The 23,227-nt window shown below is 40.3% G+C and overlaps 1 protein-coding gene across 1 annotated transcript in view; it reads right to left on the bottom strand.

Annotated features, from left to right (window-relative positions):
• Window positions 1-3,486: 3,486 nt before the first annotated feature.
• LOC104168360 (centrosomal protein C10orf90-like) overlaps window positions 3,487-23,227 on the bottom strand; it is a gene marked incomplete at its 3' end in the record, with an annotated part of 35,053 nt that continues 15,312 nt past the window's right edge. The window contains exons 2-3 of the mRNA XM_009708929.1: window positions 6,854-6,948; window positions 3,487-4,570 (exon numbers count right to left, since the gene is read on the bottom strand). Of these exons, the coding sequence (XP_009707231.1) occupies window positions 3,487-4,570; window positions 6,854-6,948 (1,179 nt within the window). The remainder of the gene's footprint in view (window positions 4,571-6,853; window positions 6,949-23,227) is intronic.

Below are 23,227 nucleotides of genomic sequence, written 5' to 3'. Positions count from 1 at the left end.
CTACTCATTAAAAATAAACACAGTTATGTCCTACGACTCTATGTCCTCCCACAGTTCAAGCCTGACTTCACTTGCAATATGGATTTTCCAGCACTTACAGTCCATTTTCTTGCCAGATAATGGAAGTAAAGTACCCAAAGCAATGGAGCCAGTAGAAGGTAAAGTCCATAACAGTGAAATCACAAGATCATATTCCATCCTGGGATGCTCTAGAATGAAACATGGCTTTGAACACTAACTGAGTCTGAGAGATTTGGATTTCTAAGTATAATTACCATCCATGAGCATAGCCCAAGATTTACATTTCATCATATATTCCTAAAATGTCCTTTTCATGTGTGGCACGTTGTGGAAATATATATCTCTGGAGATTATCTGGACCAACCTACTGCTGAAAGCAAGGCCTTAGATTAGGTTATTCAGGTCCATGTAAAGCCAAGTCTTGAATACTTGGATTTTAACATGAATTAGTATGACTCATACTATAAGTGGAGTCATCATTACTTTTCTGAAATCACACAAAAAATTAGAAAAAGGACACTCCAAAGAGGCCATGACTCAACTGGCCCTATAGGAAACAGCAAACCTGGCGCAAGTACCTGTAAAGCAGAGAAATATTTGGGTGCTCGTTCCACTTCAGATCCTAATAAGGCAGCCTGTACATCCTGGAAACTACATTTACAGATTTCATACAGAAAAGTCTAGCCTTGAAAGTAATTTTTCTTTTTTTTTTTTTTTCGCCATGGTGATGTTATTACCACTTGTATTTCTGCTGGCAGGAAGCTATTACCTACAGCTGCAAGCTAATACAAACTCAAACTTTCTGGGTCATCAGAAATGTGACAGACAAAGTGCTCTCCCCAGTTCCTTCATCCATAAGATAACTACGTTAAAGTATTAACATGGTGTCAAAAGTTATTCGCTGCCCCTTCTTTGCTAGTTTTTCCATCTTTTTAAACATTTAATTTCACAAACATGTCATTGCATAAACATATAGCAGACCAAAGCTTAACGTGAATGGATTTGAGCTAGTAAACTTTGGAGGAAAAAATACCTGAAAGAATTGGGAATCTGTAATGGTATAAAGGACTTTGCTGATGGGGTAGTTACTTCGCTGTGCTCGTAAAGCAGCATCTTGCAATTCAGATCTTGTGATATTCAGTTGTGTATGCAGAAGTGCCACAGCAAAAAGCAGGAAGGCAACAGTGTCCCATCATATCTTTCTTTAGATAATTAAAAGTAGTCCAGGAAAAAAAAAAAAAAAAAAAACAAAACCAAACACCACCTTATAACAGGTTGTAGGACTGTACCAGATTTGCACCAGAATGCAGTATTGGACCTAAGAGATCACGTCTCTCCATCACTTCACCCATTTTTGGAACTAAAGGGAACTCACTTTTTCATTTTCTCCCAGGTTAAAATCACACCAATTGCCTTTCATTTTAATGAGCAGTGCAGATGTCTCATGCATTTTACTAGGTTTCTTACAATTTGTCACATTTAATGGCTGACGGTTATGCAAGAGCTCATTACTTTGGGGATCCTGGTGAGAAAGACTGCTGTTTTGAAGCATTATTCTGGCTGTTTCTACAAATTTCACACAGGAAAGTTGTAGTAAGCTGATAAACACCTTCTTATGCATTACAAAGGGTCTGGTCAAGAGAAATATATATCTTTTCATTCTACATTATTGTTTACACAAAAGGTGGAAGCAGTTAAAAAGGTAACATTTCCCATGTTTATTTACACCTGTATTCTTGTGTACACAAATGGTGGAAGTAATTTTTCAAAAACCAGTATTTCTCAGCTGGTTACCTCACTTATTTCCTCTTTTCAGTAAAACTGTAGAACCATGAGCAGTGTCCTATTTCACTTTCTAATTATTTCTAGTAAAAGCGATTCTTTCATGGCCACCACTGTACTACAGTTGTGTGTATCAATATTATTGCAGTCCTTGTTTCTGTGGTATATCACAGAAAGGCCTTAGAAGGTGTTGAACAAAGCCTTGAATACATAGTACTTCCTATGGAAACTTCAGGAGGACATCGTTATTTGAAATTAGGATGGTGTGCAATGAAGTCCAAAGCTGAAACGCTTAATTTGCTGGTGTCAGTCAGTGGACGGTCCTCACCAAACCTCATCCCTTCACATTTCTCCCCCCCAACCCTTTAGCCCCGGTTGGCATCTTCCCTCTCCTGCTCCCCACTGTGCCATCTCCCCTTCAACAACAGATGACCTAGATTACAACTATAAACATAAAAAATATTTTATCCCAGGCTTTCTTCAGCAGCCAGCCTGAGGGGTGCTTCACCCTGTGGACCCACGCAGCTTTCATTTAAGGGCCTGACTCTGGAATTACTGACACTGCCGGCTTCTCTGTGGAAAATCCTGGCTCTGTTGATAATTAGGTTAAAGCAGGAGGCGTCTGAATAAAGCAGTGCTTTCTCACCGTTTGCACCTTGATAACTGCAAAAGCAGTCCCACTGATTTGAGGCGTGGGAAAGCGAGTGCAGCAGCAACAGCAAGGTGCAAAGGGATGGTGCAGCCTGGGTTTGGTACCTTGTCCGGCCCATGAGACAGCATGCCGCTTCTCATCTTTCTCTTTTTTGCCCTTCGCACACCGGGTAGATGAAGGCACAAATGAATCTTGGGAAGTAGCTTATGTTCATATACTGACTCTTAGATCAAAAAGGCCATACAGGAACAGGGTAATTGCAATTAAACGTAGCCCAAGGTCGCAGGATACATGGGGGGTAAGTTTTAACTTTAGTGCCTTTGGTAAAAACCAGACTCACTCATTGACATTCTTCCCATCCGCACTCCCTTCCCGGAGAGTCAATAAACTCAGCTGTGGTTGTTCAAGTGCTCTGTAAAATCCTGCGACAGCCCAGTGCAGCAGAAGCTATACCACTCTGGGCATGAAGCAGTCCCCACGGTACCTTTCCCTGAGAGCAATGCTGCGAAGAAAATTTTGTGTTTGCAAAATGCTTGGAGATGTTTGAAACGGATGCGTTAAGGCTTTGCAAACCATTCACCTGGAGCCATTAGTTATAAAAGCCCGGGCTTATTACTATGGTCTTCTAAATAAAAGTTGAAAACAAGATCATTTTTAATTGTAAATTAAATTCTTAATCTCACACCTTGAAATTCAGCCCTCATACAAAGAAAGACGTAATTCAGGGGCTAAGTACTTGCATGTTGCTAGGATGAAAAAAAAAATTACAGTTATAAATGGTTAAAAATAGGGCTTTAATGCAGAAAACACAGGCAGAGTTTTTCTGTCACCTGATGAGCAGCATGCATCACTAGCATGGCAAATATATTCATGGTAGTCCTGGAACTGAAAACGCCTGGGTTGTGCTCTGACTCACTGTGCCTTTGCAGAAGCAAGGATTACTGTTATCTGCTCACATAAAACCGGTGTGGTGGGTCTGTTCCAACCTGAACCCCTGCTCCACCAGACTGAGGTTTACGGAAATTACTTACCTGCCTCATCACTTGAATTAGGAAGCTGGAGAGAAAATGTAGTGTCATAGCTGTCAGATTGCTTATCATCATCTTTCTTTGTTGTTACCACGTTATTAGGTTGTCTAGGTATATCCACAAACGCTGGAAGTTCAGAGATAAAGACACTTTGCAAAGGGTATTTTCTACCCAAATAGCTTTCATTTGTTTTCTCTTTATTAATTACATTATTTTCTGTTAAGTCTGCACTCAAGTTTGATTCAAGTGGAGTCTTGTTTTCCCCTAGGAGCTTTGTTTGAAATATCGCCTCTATTGGCTGTCCATTAGCTATGCCATCTACTCCATCTGCTGTTAATCTAGACAAACTGCAATTTATATTGAACGACAACGCTGATCTATGAATTTTTTGGCATTTAATTTGAGGTTGGTCAATGCACACATTGAGTGACTTGTCTAAATAATAGATGGTATTTGGACACTGCTGAGAAACCTGAAGGTGGATGCATGAGATGAAAGAACGTGGTACTTTCTCTCGCCCATCGCTGCTTTGAAGACCCACGTCGTTCTCTTTGTTTCCAGGGTCAAAAAGCTGCTTTCGTGGTTTTTTACCTAATTGTGAGCAAGGTTCAGAAATCTTTAATGGAGAGGCGTGTTGGTTTGCGTGGCCTAGAGGAGGGCAGCGATGGAGGGCAGCAGGGACTTTGCTCCAGGTTGGGGACACGGCGTTGGGCTCTTGCACAGCCCCAGGTCCACGTGCTGGGTTGTCGGAGCCTACAGCAACACGCCTTGCCGTAATAGTTATGGAGGCAAACCCTTTCTGCTGGTTTTGACACTGTTTTTCCTCTGCAACGGGAAAGTCCGATGGAGACGTGGTGTCATCTAAAGATGCCTGAATTTCTAATCTGCTGGGAAGTACCGTGACTGCTCTGTTAATGTTGACTGAACTGCAGTTAGCCAAAGACTGCTTCGTGTGATGAGCACTGGGCTGGAGGATCATGGACCGCCTAGGCAAAGCGGGCCAATTTTCTTTTGATTTATTCTCATCAATCATTTGTGAAATGACTGTCGGTGAAATCAATGTTGTATTTTGTGATGACAGAGATTCCTGCAAATGGAGAGATTCACATTATCCACATACTCTGTCATAATATATGTAACCATTTCTCATCTACCATCTATCACACCAGACAGTTTTGTTTGAGATTTCTTGTTAACTTCCTATACATATAACTTCTTTGTCATTTAAAAATACACGTTCTTGAAATCAGCTCTGAATTGTCTGGGAGACTTCAATGAAAACCTTATCATTCTGGTGCAAAAAAAAAAAATATTAAAATTAAAAAAGTGTAATTCTATACTATTATTTTCAGTATTTAACCCACCATCGCAGTTGGGATTTGTGGCTGCTACGTTTGTTTAAAAATAGACATGTCAAAGGCAATTGCCAGTTTCAGACTCTAAACTGCTCTTTCATGATGGTCTGCTGGAATTTAGAATGCATTTAAATATATTATGGATCATTAGCCTGAAGGTCCACGCGTGCCATCACATGCTGCAGAGGGCATGTGGACACCAGGGTCGTGACTGCTCTACAGTCTCACCAGTTATAAGCATGGAAAAACTTCTCCATGATCCCTCCCACAAAAACAATGTAATTACCTGTAAGGGCTTCAGGTATTATTTTAATTCATTAATTCTCTCTTGCTTATCATTACTCGGTGGCACCTATCAATGATGTAAAACCACATATGTCCAAGATTGATTACCAGTGGCACAGATTCATTTTTCCAACCATGACAGCAAACATCTATCTTGCTAGATCATACATTATTTCACTCATGTGTGATGTGACAAAGGAGGTGTTTTTACATTAAATCTATCCGACAAAGAGTAAACCTGAATTTAAAACTCCTGCTATTATATGCACACGGCTGGTCACGTAAGTCACATGCAATAAAGCATCTGGCCTAATCTTATTGCTGCTGTAAACTGGCTGATTAGATTGCATCTGCCCTATGTTCCTAGATCTCCTGATCCTAACAGAAAAACAAACAAACAAACCAACCTGAATTGGCATGCAAAATCTGAGGATTAGCTTCATAATTAAAGCTCGTCCAAGTTCATTTGGGGTTTAGGTGCCATTTGCTAGCTGTGCTGCTCCTGCTTGTTATGAATTCATCTCAGCCATATCTGGGCATCTATCATCTGATAATCAATGCCAGTACTTGACAAGTACTTGAACATAACGTTCTTCTTCCTCAAGGAAGAGTGTGTGAGTGACAGAGCTGTGACCTCCGGGTGCCATGGCCATCCTTCTCAGGGCTTGGGTCCCAGAGTCGGGACACCATGCCGAAGCCCATGGGGAAAACCATTCCTGTGCTCCTGTCCTCCACGTGTGAAAACAACACACAAAATGAGCTCTTTGTAACCCTTGGGAAGGCTGATTTGGGAACCCAAATAGGTAGAGGTAGATTAAGAGTTTATTAACGAGATGAAATGCCAAGTAAATTTTATCAGCTCTTTAAACCAGCTGCCTGTAATTTTGACAATTCAATAATTTCACAGCCCCAGGGAGAGCATTTTCTTCTTTCTTTGTTTCCTTCATGGTTTGTAACAACATTTGCCTCATATTTTCTGCGCTGCATTTACTTCTAACTACAGGTTTAAGACCTTTGCATGCCTCCCAAAACTCTCGCCTTCCCCAAGATTTCTACAGGGCATCAAATAATACTCTTTGAAATACTTTATTTTGGATGCATCTCTCATGCTCCAGTAGTTAATTTTACATTTATTTCTTTTGTTAAGGGCTGCACAGATAGAGATATCCTGCAAGAGTCCAAACGCATGTCAAAAATGCTCCTGATTAGCTTCAAACTCATGCACCAATATTTTAAATAATTTACTTTTCCTTTTTCTGCTTGAGTATATGTATTATTCCTTTCTCCCAATTTTTGGCAAAGAAATGGATCTTTAAGGTTTGACCAGCTGATCCCATGCTCATTGGGAGCTTTCAAGTTTCACTGCATCTTGTGCAAAAAATACGCACTTACTTACACAAAGTAATTGTGGTGAACTGAAAACCTCAGGCTTTATCTTGAGAACATCTGAGACAGAGTATACTGCCATTTGGGATACCACTTCATTTAGTCTCCTGGGGTGTTTTTAACAACTTTTTTTCCCCCCACAAAACATGTAATTTTTTCCCCCCTCGCCAAGAGCAAACAGAATCACAACATTTAGCCATCATTTTATTTGGTTTTTCTGCTGTTAAAGCTATGCCTAGCTAAACAAAACCAAGTCCAAATAGACTGCTCAGCAATCAGTGATTGTTTTTTAAACCTGAATGCATTCTTCTGACTGCTATCTAAACATAATTTATTTATTTTACCTTGATAGAGCTTAGTTTTCTCTTTGCAGCACTCGCCTGCTGAAGGCTTGTGCATGTCCTCTGACTGTCAGTGCCCCATTGCTTTTGTGTCACTCCTGGGGAAAAAAACGCAGACAAAATAACATTATTTTCAGTGTCCTGGAGAAGATAAGTTAGAAAATGTGGTTTTAAATTAAGTGCAAGCAGGAGGGAAATAGCTACTGTAAACGATCTGATTGCCCTGGGATCTGGTTATCAGAGGGATCCTATTTCTCCCTCTTCCCAGGAGAGGCACCTGAAACACCCCGGGATCCTGTTGCAAAGATGTGTTTGTGGACAGTCTCACAATACGTTCAGGGCTGATCCAAACCTTGAATATCTCTGCTTTTGATTTCCATGGCTTCAGGTGTGAGTGTGGAGGAATCAGGGAAGATGGGAAATGTGGATTTCAACAAAAGTCACTTTTGACGTAGTCTGAAGAACCAGGAGCACAAATGAGCACGTTAATGGGCTGGATGCTGTGAGTTTGGTTTCATTTGGACTAAGTCACCTTCACATTTAAAGAACTACAGAAACTTTAAATCATATTCACAAATTCTATTACATCATAACTTTTCTAGTTCAGTGATAACTGTTACATCAGTACATCAGTCTCTGATTTTGTCATCTTTTGTTTTCTGTGAGTGTTAGCCTGTCTGCAGCTTTTTACACAGAGCTAATTTCCATATAAGATGGAGTCTGGGCTATTGCAAGAACGCATCATGTCTGCTGTCAAGTTTTGCCAGAAATTACGTTACTTTCTATTTTGCAATAAGCATCCAAACTTAATTTTCAAAAATTCTCTATTTGGACTGAAATCTCTTGACATTACTGGCTATTGCTTTATAGCAACAAGTCACACCACTGGTAAGACCTTTTGAATTATTTTTTTTTCTTTCATTTAGGTAGTCTGCCACAGAAGTTGATAATTTTTCACTGAGCGGAATTTCAGTTTACGTGTAACATTATATTAACAAAGGAACATAGAAGAGCTCCACTTTAAGAAGTGCTCATTAAAGCATATCCACCATAGCAGGCTTCAGGGCTTCATTTCCTTGGGTGCAGCTAAGGAGTAGAAGGGGAAGAAGGGGAAGGTATCAGGTCTATCCCCCCTCGAGAGATCTCCCTGAGTCCCACCGTGGAACAGCAATCGCAAAACGCTAGCAGGATGTTTGATGAACCTTCTGCTTTAATAAAGTATACTAAAGTATACTTTAATACTTTACTGACACAGCTCCAAGATACTAATGCCACTATGTATGTTCATAGCTTGAATGAAAAAACGACGTTTGCTTTTGTCATTGAGCAACAGAAAGTCCCAAACAAGAGAGAAAACAGCCAGAGCAGAGGGTCCACTACATATTTTTTGGCAAAGAAATAATGCACGGTTGCAATCAGTGAAAATGCAATGAATCTGATCTAGCACTGGGTCATGGTAACTGCTGGCGCAAAACATGGGCGAGATGCCCTTGCAGCCTGCTCCTCACCCTGTTGGGGTACGCAGTGAGAAGGAGGTGCTGCACTTCCAGGGAAGGACAAAATCCACCTGCATCCACAAGCAGTGGGATAGGGGTCAGTGCTGGGTGAGCCTTATGGAAAGGTTGGTTTTGGTTTATCAATACTTTGGTAAATTACATGTGAATACCTTCATGATGAAGAGGTGCTACGTATGCTATCTTATTTACTTTTTGAAACAACTAAACAGGGAATAACTTGCAGAGAAGGATAAAGAAGAAATTATTGGATTGAGTTAAGGCAAGACCTCAAAAAATCCAAAAGTTTCATTAAAAAAAAAAAGTAATTAAAGTGACAACTTCCACTAAGTTATCAACATTTTCCTCAAATGCTTTACAGTAAGAAAACCACAGTTTTCTCAGATCGAGATGGAAAGTTACAACAGGAGAACATCAACTTGTGAATGTCAACCAGTGTGCAGGGAAACCCAGAAGGCTGGCCAGAGATAAATCACAACCAGACGGGCATGTTTGGCCAGATGGCCTTTCATGAATTCAAATGTGTTTTCAGCACAAGACTGAGTACTACAGGGTCAAACAGGAATAAGTTGTCAAAGTCCACACCGTAGATTACATATAATATGTAAGTTATTCTTATCGAAGTAACCTCCTGTGAGTAGCAATAATCTGTAGGTAGGGCCTTCCAATTTCCCACAGACCCCTTGGAATAGATTGGTTAATTCTTGTTTGTCTAACTTTAAAAAGTAGCTGTTTCTGGAGCAGGAGAGATAGGAAGAAGTGAGGTGGGAAGAAGAAGAGGAGGAAATATTTATTTTCTTTGCTAAATTATCCAGAGTGGAGTTTTGTATTGCATTTTGTACCATATCCTCTGCAATGACATTCTCCTATTATTACAGGAATCTTGTTGTTGGAAAACACTCAAACTTTTGGCAAATCATTTAATCTAGTTGCTGAGATAGATTAAATGGCATTGGTGGCAAAATCTCTGCTATTTTTCATGAAACTATTAAATCTATTTTTGGAAGCTTCATATTTGTTAATTCATGTGGACAGAACAAGTGAAAAAAAACAACAAAAAAACCCCAAACCTTTAAAAAGAGCTTGAATCTGTGTTTGAAACGAAGACACTTCAGGGAGCACAAGGGCTTAGATGAGATGATGTCCCATACAGAGTTTTCGTACAAATTGTCACTGCCGACAAAACACATTGCACTGTAACTCTTGTTACACAACGAAACGCAAAGTTCAGTTTTTCCCTGGTGTGAAAGCATGAAAGAAATGGCATTTCAAGTACTTTCCAACTCTGTGGGGAGTATGAGAAACTTATTTCTACCCGAGTTGAAATCCCGAGGATTTGTTTAACCTCCCCAGACCTTCCCTTCCCACCGTGACCCACCTCTCCAGCTTACAATGAGGAGTAGAGGAGCAATTGCTGGCATATGAACTTTGTCCTATTACATCTTCACTATTTTTATTTTTTTTCCTCACAAATACTGTTTGTTGAACCAAACGATACACTCCTTGGCAAGGCATCTGGACATCCGGCTACAGACCAGGGTTTTCCTAATTACGGAGTGCAGCTGGAACCAATTCTCCCAGTCTCGAGTGCCTGGATGTCTGCCTCGGGCCAACTGGCAGCCAGCTCAGATAATGATTCAGAAAAGATGTACTTGTAAATCAGCTTGCTAAAACACAGATAGATTGCAAAGGTGAGGGTGCTGGTGAAAAATAGCGTACCATGAATATTTGGCATGCACATGACAGCCCAGTTTGTGGCCAGCTGAGTTTTTGTACAAAACTTGAGACACACATGAAAACAGTCCACAGATAATGTTATTTTGCCAGTGTTTCAGGTCTTTGCTAGAAACATACAGACTGCTGTGCCGGAGGGGATTGTTTGATGACACCCAGAGCGACACTGGGCAGAGCTGGAATGACTTCAGACCACTGGCCCTGGCCTCATCTCCACTTTTTGTCATGAAAGTTGCATATGTCATTCATTTACTATTCCTACGCTGACAAATTTCAAATGCGTGTCAGCACTTCTGATCTCCTCTGCTCCAAGTCTTGCTTACTCTGCACTGGCCAGGTCTGCCATCCCCTCTGAGCCACCAGCATCACCTCAGAACAAACTCCTCTGGAGGCTCCAGGAAACTCCAGCACTTCCCTCAAAACACCATAAAACGGCATTACAGAACAAATACACCGGGATGAAAAGGGGAAAACTTCTCCACTTTACCAAAAAATTACCTTTTTGTTGATCCTTAGCTCACTATCTAAGAGACCTGTGAGGAGACTCTGGCTCCCTTCCAGGTCAGTGGCAGCCAGGGTTCCTACAGCCCCCAGGTCGGCACTGCTGATTACCCAAAAATGCTCAAATTCCCCACTTGGGATCTGGGAGCTAAAGGACATCAATGGCTTGGCTGCAGGGTCAGACATCAGAGCAGTCACTCAGGTAATACAATGTCTTTGGCATCACTTAAAACTGTTTTTTTAAGCCTTTTTGTCCTTCTATGTGTTATTCCTACTGTAAGTTATCAGCAGATAAACCATATCATTAAAACCAAATTGGAGGAATTCATTTATACTTTATTCTGTTTCAAACATTAGATTTGTTTAAATTGTCTTGTGACTTTTTTAATTCAAATACCTGAGGAAGCCTCGAGGAAAAGAGTGTCATCATTAAAGATTTACCACGTTCCCTCTCAGTAAGTGTTGGGAGAGATAATAATTCACTTCTTCAGATCTGAAATGAGTCATCCAGAAAAACCATCCGGACACTACAGATACATCTAAGATGAAAGCTAAGTCAGAATGAACACCAGAACCAAAGCCGTGTCTTCTTCATGTGTCATAAAGAAAGAATATCATAAAACTGCACAGACTATCGTCATCTGAAATAAAACCGAACAATGAAGCTGAAGTTCACATGCCTGGTACTAAAAGTAGAGACGGATGAATGCTGAAAATCCCACCTTATACCAAAGTCCCTGCTGATATTAAAGTGATTTATAGGAAATCTACTGGCAAATGCTGTGTATACTTGTTAGTGGAGAGAGTGACGCATCTCCAGAAAGCCTTGGCACAGGCACAGTCTTGCCTTCCTTCAAGGACGTTATCCTGAGCCTTCAGATGTGACGTTAAGTTCAAGGAAGAGGTGAGGTGTTGCATTGACGATGACCCGAAGGCAGTATCCCAGTGAAGACGAGGCACAGGCAGGGCAGGAAGGCAGCCCTATAGCCACACGTGGACTTTACTCTCTCACAGTCTCATAAAAATACACCTGATTTTCATCTCTGCAGGATTTGACATTCAGCAACCTTCCTGTAACACTAGACAGCAGATTTCACTACGATATTTAAGGAGCACACGATGTCATCCTGATAGCTCAAACACAGCTAGAAACCACACTGTACTTACCCATCAAGAGAGGATGACAGAGGGAGAGTACATCAGTCCTTTTAAAGCATCTTTGCTGAACTTCTTATAAGAAGTAGCATGCACCTACTTACAATGGGGGTCAAACAGCAATACAGATTTAAAGGAGGGGAAAGCAGCTGCCAACTCTTTACTTGAAATCTTTCTTGTCATGAAAAAAGACAAACCAATACAAACAAGTACTTTGCCACAAAAGAAAGTACTTGAACACAGTTGCACGGAAAGAACAGTTTTTTAAAGCAGCTTTGTTGGCAAGATTTGCAAATCAGAGTAAGCAAAACAGCCTGAAATAATTTCAGTCTGAACAGGATTCATTATGTAAACAAAACAGAAAAATATTTTTTTAAGATGTCAGGATGGATTTTCTTCTATTACAAGTAGCATCATGAGATTTGTTAACTGAATTATCTTTCCCTGCTTGCACACCTTGAAGCTGTAGCTGGCTGCCTGCAGAGATGATTACAGGATCCGCCATAGAACGGACAAATGAGTTCTGGTCTGCTATCAAAAAGCCAGAAGTCGTAAATCTCTCATTATCCGTGCCATTAGAAGCAAGGTGCTCATCAGGGGGCTAGAAGGAGCACAGGAATTATATCTTGAAACCCATGCATAAAAGGAAAAATATTGTGTTTTCATTATGCATTGCTATTATTCTTTATCCTCACTTAATAACATAAAGTGGGGAATCACCCCCAGCATATCCATCACACACACAGAGACAAAATTAAGTAGATTCTTCACTTTCTCCTTTTCCCCTTTCTCCTCCTCCTCCACATTTTATTTATTTTTTCTTTTTTTCTCATTTTTTTTTTAATTTTCAGTGGTGTGGGGTGGAACACATTCCTAGGTCTCTCTAGGCAGCATAAGCTTATGCTAACAAATCTCAGTCCCTAGAAGCAGTGACTAACGCACCAAACCCACTGAAGCCCAGCTGTGTGGACATAACTCAGGCCAAGGACACAAATGGGAGTATGCAGAAAGATTTAACTGACATGGGTTTGATTTCTTCAGTCTAAATAACATGGTCTGCCACTGGAGCTCCCTCCTGGAGCTTTCTGAGATCTTTATAAAATGTGGTAGGAGGGAAATGGAGAGCTCAAAAACAGAGTATTAGAGGAAGGACATCTGTGAGGCATGGAGAATTGGAGTGGATCACAAGGGACGATAATATTTAATAGCCAAATCATTCTTTTTCATCATTTTCTTCAGTAGTTTCATTGTAGAAATGGAAGAGATGCCATAAATGCTACAGGTTCCTATTCCTGTGCCTGTGAGAGGAAGAACTGGAGACAAGGAGCAAGCCATCAAGCTCCCCAAGGCCGATGAGCCAAGCAAAGGAGGTCTTGAAGCTCCATGGTTCCCCTCACTTTGGTCGGACTGGCTTCCACCCATCTCTTTGCATTGCTAAAAGCAATGCAATATTGTCCATATTTTTCACGATGATTCTCGGAGATAGACACTTTTGTACAATTTGGACGCATTTTCCTAAGAGGATTTTGCAAGGCAGTGAGAGATTGTGCATGAACAGCAAAAACCCCAAACTCTCCTTGGAGAAGGGGACTCCCCTCTAGGTAATCCTGGAAAATTCTGATTCCTGTCTGAGGAGCTCTATCCTCACAGCAAGGGAAGGGGCAGCACAAGGGAGATGACACTTTTGGTTTCTTGTAAAAGTTCCTGTTTGGTGGCCATCTTATTCTTTTGGAAAGCTGCTGATGCCAAAAAGTTATTTAGGATTTTTTAAACAAGTCCTCCTGTGGGGTCTCAGCAGCTCTGGAAGCAGCATCTGCAGAAGAATCACCAGGAGGGGTTTTGACATGGAGGTGATGTTGTGGACCATGCAGGAAAAGGCAGATCGATTGCAACCAAAGGTGGAGATGAAGGGCTGACAGGCTCTCAAAATCTGTCACTGGCACAGCACAGGAGGCAGGAGAGGAGAAAAACCTAGAGCGAGGCAGCTGCTGGGGGCTGTTTCATGTAAGAAATATATAGCATTGACTTTTGGGTTTGACAAACTTGAATAAAACTTTTAAATATCAATATTAGATGTGCCAGAAGCTTCTACAGAATCAAAGGTAGACAGGAGATAGAGACAAAGAAAGGAGGTGAGTCCAAGCAACGTCAGCATTTAAATTTTTCAGGTTCCACTCATCTCTAATTTTAAGGCATTCTGTATACTATTCCTGGATCAGATCCTTGCACTAAGACTCATTAGTATTTATTGTAACATTATTCGGCTTATTGACCACTGAGCACCTAGTGTACTCTCAAAATAAAGATGTGACTAACAGAAACATTTCATACAGAAAGAGCTAGTGGAAGGGATCCTCCACCACTTTCAGAGTCCCCTTCACAGCATGGGATTAAGACATCCACATTTTAGTGACCACGTCCATTTCTGAAAGCACAGGAATGCTGAGATAGCCAGAAAATTCTTAAGTGACTGTAAACATGACAAATACTATGTATAAGCAAACAAAGGAAAAGCAGTTCTGCAGCCAAAAAGTACATTTATGAAGAGTTATTATAGTGCTATTACATGTATTCATGTAAAGGTCATAACATGCACGGAATTTGATGGTACAAATGGTTTTTGTAAATAAAAATTCCACCTGTGTTACTCAGAACTGGTAGGAATTACAAAATACGTACATTTGTCTAAAGCTGCTGATGCATAAGAGCTAGAGGTAATTGCTTGGCCCCAGCCATTCAATATTTCTTACATTTATCTGCTTTTGTAAAAGCATAACTTTAAGACAAGAAACTGTAGAGAGGACAAGAGAAAACCTGTGCACTGTCTGTTACGCAGGCATTTTATGACTCAATATATATCCTGCTGCAGGGATTTTTCACCAAGCTTTTGCTTAACAATGGTATTTGCTTTATTAATTTTTTTTTTTCCCCTTTTAATACTCTCAGTACAGTGGTGGCTCCAGAAAATGATGTGTGCTGTGGGTACAGATGCTTTTGTCAAGACATCAAAGTAGCGATTCCAACACAGATCTATATTAGTCCAATTTTGTTTCCAAAACAAAGAAACAGGATGTTCACATGAGCCAAATTTGATACCGAACAATTTCTGCAACGGATTTAAACTCAGTGGAGCACCAGTCACGCCAGATTTCATATAGACTTTTCATGTTACTTTTGTATAATAGAAGGGTTCATTTTTGTATAATACTTGGGATATCATTTCTTTCTGCAAAGTCTTTCACATTAACCGCTGTGAGCACAGACATCAGAAACTGCTTGATAATAGGAGATGCAGTAGGCTAAAACCAAGAGAATAAAAACCAATGTTCACAGGATAAAAACTAATAACTAAGATTTAAATAAGTATGAAGCCTAAAAATTTATGTTTCTAAGTCACTAGTTTGATCACAAAGTAAATAGTTTTATTTTGCGTAATTTAAGAATACTATGCAGCTCCCACTAATTTCAGTTGCCAGTGACTTGCCTCAACGCTAAATCTAACACCCCTTTGCGCAGCTGAACTTAGTAATTATTCTACCACATAAAACTTCTCAGTTGGTGAAATACTACCTCCATTTGCCTTTTGAAGGGAAAATGAAAAACAAATCTCTATTCATAGCCTGCTTTTACCGTGCAGCCGCGATTTGTTTGATCTTGGAATTAGCCCTTTTGAAATCCATTGAAATAGGTTTAGAAACACAGATCACACTACAGATTAAAACAAAAATGTAGTAATACGAACATAAACCAGGGCATGGTGGATTTTGGTTTTATCACCAGATTCAACAAAAGATAATTGGTAATTGCTTGTTTGTTTGTTTTTAAATCACTCAGACTTTAAATTCAGCAATGGAGGGTGCAGAAAAGCTTGAAGTTGATGAGCTAAAGCCCTCAAAAATTTAACTTTTGGCATCTTTTAAATACTGGTTGGCAAGGAAGGAAATTGAGAGTTCTCAAGCTCTCTTTTGGCTGCAGACGTCACCTGAATGAGAAGGAGCAGGGCTGGGAGCTGTCAGCACCCACCTGGCCCCACCGGCCAAGCAGCCCACCCGGACCAGGCAGCCGTGGCCGCTTTTCCAAGAAGTAATAACCTGCTGCCTAGCAACAACCCAAATCTCGTGATTGTTTGTATATTCCATTTCTTGTGCAAAACTAAAAGCTCAGATCCCAAATTATTGCATTCAGCAACATCAGAGCTGCAACAGATGGATAAGAAAACGCATTTTCCTTTACTTGCTGCAAGACTTCCTTGCTCTACAGTGTTGCATTCGTAAAATATACATGCCCCCCTCAACACATTTCAATGTAAGACTAATCTGAAAAATATTTCAATATGTGAATAGTTATTTTCACAACAGTTGTTCCCTATGACTAAACTCATTCCCATACCTATACATTTTAATGATGAGGCCACTAAGACTGATTAAGGGCCAGACACATACTATTGAGTATGCTCAATAGTACGACAATAATATGTTTGCTGCAAAGTTGTCCCTATGTTTTTGAAGTCCTGTTTTTTCCCTAATTATTATTTACATATGAAACAATTAAAGAAAAAAAAGTAACATTTTTGCACTGTGCTCTCTACTTGGATCAAATTTTTAGCCTTATTTCCAGGAGGAATTAGATTTATGCCCTAATCTTCTGTCTGTCCAACCTGGGGTTTCTGAGCTTGTGGGCTGTTTCAAGCAACATGACAGAAGGGTCGATAGCTGATCTCCAACGAGCTTACTGCAAAAATCAATGGCTCTGTAGAAATGAAAGGCTGCCACAGAAAGAAGTTCACCAGGTCTCCCCTGTTCGATCCATGGACACACTTAGCAGCCGGGCAGGACATCCATAGTGCTGCATCACTCATGGTGGGTGCTGCGCCTTGTCCTGGGAGCAGCAAGGAGGCACGGGGGGCAGACGGAAGAGGGGACGGGCAAGGAGATGCGAGGAAGAGGAAGAAGCACTAGGGCAATACTTGGGTCTCGGGGTACCTGCTCATGGGCTTCATCAGCTCTGCTGCTCATGAAATGACCTCTTTCTTGTTAGCTTATATGTTCAATTTCATCTTTTTGTTTTCATTCTCCAAAATAATATGGAAATCTCATGCTAAGATTAGGGAAATTGAGAGGCTTAAAGAAAAGTTAAGTGCTGGAGACCAATCTAATGATGCCGTAATTGCTTGACCCCAGTATTGCTGTACCTTACACATAATCATGTACATCTGTCCTGTTTAAAGTCACAGAGCAAATCATTACTGGAGTAGTCACCTTCGCAAATATGCCTACTATGACAGACACAGCATTGGATACTCAGATGTTACTACAGAGAATACCTGGAATAATGCAGTGTGAAGTAACAACTGAACAGCTTAGTATAACAAAATACTGAATTAACTATCTACCGAAAGAAAAATTATGTAGTTATGGATGATTACCACCACCATGTTGTTTGTCCTACAGTTGTTCCGTTCAGCAACAATCTCTGATCCAGAGCCAATGCATAAACCATTAAATAATTTAGCTGCACTCTTCATCCAGCACAGCTTCCCCAGCCAAATTCTGGCCTCTCTCAATTTTGGTCTTTTCACTGGGTGCTTTGGGACAAGAATTGATCCCAAAGGTCTCTTCAGGTCCACCAGTTACAGGAGACAGACATTGCTGAATGTGCTTTCAAAAACCTCTTCGGTCATCATCGATATTCTCTCTAACATTTACTACCATTAAATCCTCCAGCTAGAAGCTGCAGACTGACCTATAGGACATTACCGACCATTTTCAAGCTTAACAAGGAGTATGCTAAGAGCTCAGAGCCCCTACTGGCAACACCGATGCTCGGGTGGGACGTGACCGGGCGATCATCTGTCTGAAGCCAAGAGCAATGAACTTTGCATTGGGAGGGGGGGATATTCGTCGCTGTGCAGACAGCCAGTGCAAGTCTGGATGCTTTGGCGAAGGAGAAGTTCAGGTCGAATTTTCTCTCAGGAAAGTTTCAGCTGGAAATCTAGTTCAGGTATGAAACTCTACAGCCTACCTACATTGCTATGGCCCTCACGCAAGCTGTATTTTGAGGTCTGCACTCCCATTTTAGGCTGGTTCCGAGTTGAACTTTCTCATGATGCAACATGACTCTCCCCCCTCACCCTCTCTAACCCAAGCAAAAGCACCAAAGAAAAATTCCTTGGAAATGGTCGGCATTTTATAGAACAGGTTGTAATTATTAACCTGACCTCCTTACAACGGACTGGCACATACACTGTGCCAGTGGATTACTCCCTGCCAGTCGCATTAACTGACTTAGTTAATATGCGTATCTACAAAACGCAGTACCTAGTTCTACCTGGCTTTTGAATCCTTGTGCAGATACAGCTCCCACCCTTTTTTACCCCACATCCATACTCCTGGGGTAACCTCAGGTAACTAATGCATTACTGTGGGTACACTCTTGTTTGTCCCTCTATTGCTGGTCCCACACTTTCCCATTGTCGGATGGTGTCCTGGCTAAATTCCCAGCCACAAACCCACTACAGGTAGCTGTGAGAGGCCAGTAAAGTACTTCATTTCTACCAACTATGCCATCCCTCCTTCCAGAAATAACAATTTCCCTTCTCCTCTGAGTAGCATGTACCCTTCCTCCCCCTTTCTCCCCCTCCTTCCAGAAATAACAATTTCCCTTCCCCTCTGAGTAGCATGTCCTTCCTCCCCCTTTCTCACAGTACAGCTACATCTTCTTTTTATCCTGATTTTCTTGGATCGTTAGGCTCAGATAGATGTCTTTATTGGATTACTTGAAGTTACTTTGGTTGACTTCCAGGTTGTTTTAGGATAGGATGGAGTTTTGGCTCTTCTGCTGTTTGCTTTTTTGGTTTGTAAAGGACATGTTTTATACCAACTCAAAAAAGTTACCTTGGTGACTTTTACGTCCAGAAGTGAAATAGAGAAGAGTTTGGCCTTTGCTGGGGCATGTATAAATGCCTGCTGAGAGCAGTCTGACAGCTGCCCCACCACGAGGAGGCAAACACAGCCACAAGCCAGTGACTTTTTATTTTAGACCGTGGACATCTATTCTCCTGTTGGAGATTAGAGATTCTGTATTTTGTTTCCCGTGATACAAACATGCAATTTGGTTAGTGAGAATGATAAACAGATGTGTATACACAGGTATTGAATCTATAGAGCACTGCATTATTCAAGAAAGTTGAAACTAAAAGGCCAATTTTTACAACAGAAGTATTTACAGTATATATACAAAAGTATAACATCCTACCAATCGAAGCCAGCTTTACAGGATTAGCACAAGAGTCATGTGCTTCTTTAGTAACTCAAAAGACTAAGCTCAAATACTTGTAAGAAAGAAAAAGCAAATTCAGGGCTACTCTTTTGTACATTGCTTAATGTGTTCTGGTAATCACAGTCCTATAGCACACACTGATGTTACACAGGGACACATAACTGCAATGGCAGGCACAACAGCGTGCTCAATCTTACGCTCATTTGGGTTAAAGGTTTTGGACTCCTTAAATAGATTAAAAAACCCAGGCTTTAGGGATAAGGCCTTTTTAAAAAAAAGAAAAAAAAATAAAATATACTCATAAGTATGTATACTACTATTTGGATGCTTAGTGGGATAAGTCCTCTGTGATGTAAACAAAAGAAACAAAAATGTCAGCAAGTCATTCATGTTATTTAAAATAAAAGGGCAAAAAAGTTTCTCGTACCCTAAACTGAAAGCATTATTTTGGATGATTAGTCTAGTCTATGTCATATTGATTTAGGACCATTTTATTACTCAAGATGTATTACTGCATTATAGTAATATTGGGATTAACACCTTGGTCAGAATGTTAATGCTGATAGGTATATAAATGCAGATTTATATACTTCATTCAACATTTAAGGAAAGTTTATTAATCCATAACTAGGTAGTAGGTTGTTGCCTTTTTTTGTTTTTAATTTAAATAAAGTACTGAAACTGAGCACAAAATGTTTCTGTACCTTGGGCATAAGTTAGTGTTTCTGGCTGTGGTAGCTATAGTGATAGAGTTAGGATTTTCCCAGGATTTTCAAGGTTGAGGGTTTGGGATTTTTGTTCTTTTGTTTTCTGTTGTTCTTTTGGGTTTTGTCCTCCCCCCTGAGACAGAACTGCCAACTTCATTCCCTGTTGCTTTTAAAAAGTAATAGCTAAATCAATAAGGTGCTATTGGCTTCCCTGAAACCAGCCAAGGGAAAGTTCCACCATCTCCAGAATTTATTCTTCCAAACCCCCTGCTTTTTGACCAAAGCGTCCAGTTAGCGGTTACTTATTGGCAGAGCTGGATTAAGATCTGGAATACACTAAACCCAAATTATTACAACTTCACACTCGAATTCCTGGAATAAACTCCTCCTTTGGGTAGCCAACCCCAAGGTTAGCGCCATCAGGCTAGGTCAAAACTAATAGAGAAAGAAGCAAGGAAGAAAGCCTATACGGTATGAAGTAACACTGTAATAAAATACAATATTTCTTGGAATGAGGAGTTTCCAATACCTTCGCCTAGAGCAAGTCATGATAACAGCCGCTGCTTTGTATGAAGAAATAAACAGCTTTATGTTACTGACCTCTATCACATATAGCCATGAAATCAGAGTGCAATTGTAGTTATTTGCTACGTTTCAGATATTCATTTCTCTTCCCCGGTGCTTACGAGGGCTGACTGAAGGCAGCTTATACTAGATTAGGCTTCCAACACCTTCATGCATTATAGACTTCCAAATACATTTCTACCCCTCTCAGAAGGTGAAAGTGTTCTGTCATTTCTTTTGAAGATCTGATGGAGGTTATTGCTCATAAAAAGAGAAAGCCGGCGGTTCAAGGCAGGGCTAAGTGAAACGCATCCAGCCGGCTGCAGCCCTGAAGAGCAGTGCCCAAATCTCACCCTTTCCTGGCTTAAATCAGCCAGGCACTAGCAGCTTATCTGAGATCATAACGTGGATTAACAAGGCCTCATCGGATGGAACTACGTGCCAGAAATAATTACGGTTTAAAATGCAAGAGCCTGGCAGGAAGGGATTGTCGCTTGTGAAGCCAGTCCACTTAATGGAGAAATAACCCGCATATTACAGTAGAGGGTAATTTGGCAGTTACAGTTTCAGTGGCTCAGAGACATAAAATACAGTCTCATCAATGTGTAAGATTAGAAGTAATTAGCCCCTATATGGTAAAGTCATCAGTTAGAAACTAGACTCCATCTGGGGACTTTTGGTAACAATGCCTCAGGGACAAGTAAGATGGGACCTTTGACTTACATGATTTGGAAGGGACTGAGACCTAATTAAATCTGCAAAGATGCAGTAACCGCAGTAAAAGGGACTTTTAAATATGAAACATATTCCTTTTCTCGAAACAAACTAGGTATATTACACAGTGGAACAGTAAGAGAATTCATCAAAAGACAGTGAGCAAACAGCTGCTGTGCAACTGCCAAAAAGAAGATGACACAGGATTATACTGAATTGAAGAACATTTAATAAGAACTGAAGAATATTTAATAGTGTGTTTTTGGTTTTTTTTTAAGGATAAGGTTTTTGTCAATTGTGGTGAAAACCAAACACACAACCCCCATCGTAAATGAAAGAGTATGGTTTTTTAAAATCTGTTTCTCCAAATGCATAAGTTGTAATAAACACTGATTGCCTTAAATAAATAAAAGTTAATTCTCTTGTAGAAATAATATACAATTTACTTTTCCCCTCATTACAAAAAAACAGACTTGCAGCTTTCCAAAGAGGGATACACGGAGCTATTATATTTTTGCTACTGACTTCCATAAAGCACTTAACACCTTCCATTTTCTTAAAAAGGCTTTGTACTGGAGAAACAAAAAAATTTGAAGTTAGTTTCTCAGCAATGATTGCCTCATTTACATGATCTATCTTCTCCCAAGGAGAAAAAAAAAAAAAAAAAGAAAAACTGTATGATATTAACATTTTTCTACCATAACTCAATATTCTGCATTTTGTCAGTGCAGAGCTGGATCATTAAAGCCTGGAAGCTAAATGGAAGAGTATTTTAGGGCCACTAACTAAGAGTGGAGCAACAGAAATATATTGATCTCAAAGAAAAAGGAGTACCGAGATGACACATGAAAGTTTACACACTTCATCATGCTGCTTAAAAAAAGACTAATTAAAACAGCATCAAACTCATATGTAGGTTGGAGAATGCTGAAATAAGTTACCATCTAGCCAAAAACTTCAGTATTATTTTTCTACATTTGCAAAAAAGTCTTAGAAGCAATTTGATCATTGCACATATGATGGTGGTGGGGCTACATTTTTAATTTATTTATTTAATAAAAGAACCATCTTCAGCCATTCCTGAATCAATTCAATGTTTTAATCTACCATAAAATGTCTGTGAAATTATACACTACTTGGGATTGCCTGTAGAACTGGGAACTCTATAATCCTTATTGCAGCCAGACTTGGTGAAAGGATGTCAAACCAAGCCTCCAGCTATAAATACTTTATCCCATATAACACATCCACAGTCAACTGTACGACAGTTAAAAACTTGTTATTAGCATGATGACCAAGCCATTCACTTATCAAGAAGAGCCTCATACAAACCAGCCACCACCGCCAGAGACGTCACCATGGCATCTCACTGGCGATGTATAGAGCTATCGTAACTCAAACGCTGCCGTGCTGGTCTGTGAAAATGAACCAGCCATCGTAACCTTTTCAAAATGGATTAGTGTTTTCCTTTAACTACAGCACACACGTGAAATGGTTTCTCCTTTGCACAGTAAGGTCTGATCCATGTGTCATTTCTATGGATATCCATCTGTGCATAACGCAGTTCCACCAGCAGCTATATCGAAGAAGTCCAGTGGGCACTTTCTTTACAAGAAAAGAAAACGTAACCACTTACTCTGTTTTTTGTAGAAGAGCATGATGAGCCTGATGGATAGTCAATCACCATGAGAAAAATCAACAACAATCTAAATGCTCAAGTACTTCAAGCTTTCGAGTGACCTTTCAAGAGGATTTCAGTTTGAAAATACAATATGAGGAAAAGCTATGGATTTTGGAATTCATCTTATATCCAAAGCCTTTGCTAAATGTCTCTTAGAGCTTGCTAAAAATGTAAAATAAACAGCAGTGAGGATCAAAGCTAGGAAAAAATGAATTAAGGAAAAGGTGGACTGATGCCCACCCCGTGATCTGGGTCAAGTGACATATATAACTATTTGTCTTTGATGACTTGTGTTGGAAATACCACCCAGCTTTCAGAAGGAGAGCAATCTCTCCTCAGGCAGTCAGTTAGACAAACTGGGAAAGACAGGTGGATGGAGAAAAAAAAAAGAAAAATCCTCAGTGAAAAAATAGTCCCGCCCTAACAGAGCAGTCCCTGTGCAGGAAAATGCAACGGAGAGAAGGAAAGAGGAAAGCTTTACTGGAAAAACCCTGGGGACTAAGGAGAAGGCCTGCAAAGAAAGCTGGGC

The sequence above is a fragment of the Cariama cristata genome, unplaced genomic scaffold, assembly GCF_000690535.1.
Source record: "Cariama cristata isolate BGI_N322 unplaced genomic scaffold, ASM69053v1 scaffold10811, whole genome shotgun sequence".
Lineage (NCBI taxonomy): Eukaryota > Metazoa > Chordata > Aves > Cariamiformes > Cariamidae > Cariama > Cariama cristata.
Note: the sequence above shows the minus strand (reverse complement) of the source record. Positions and strands in the feature narration are given on the sequence as shown.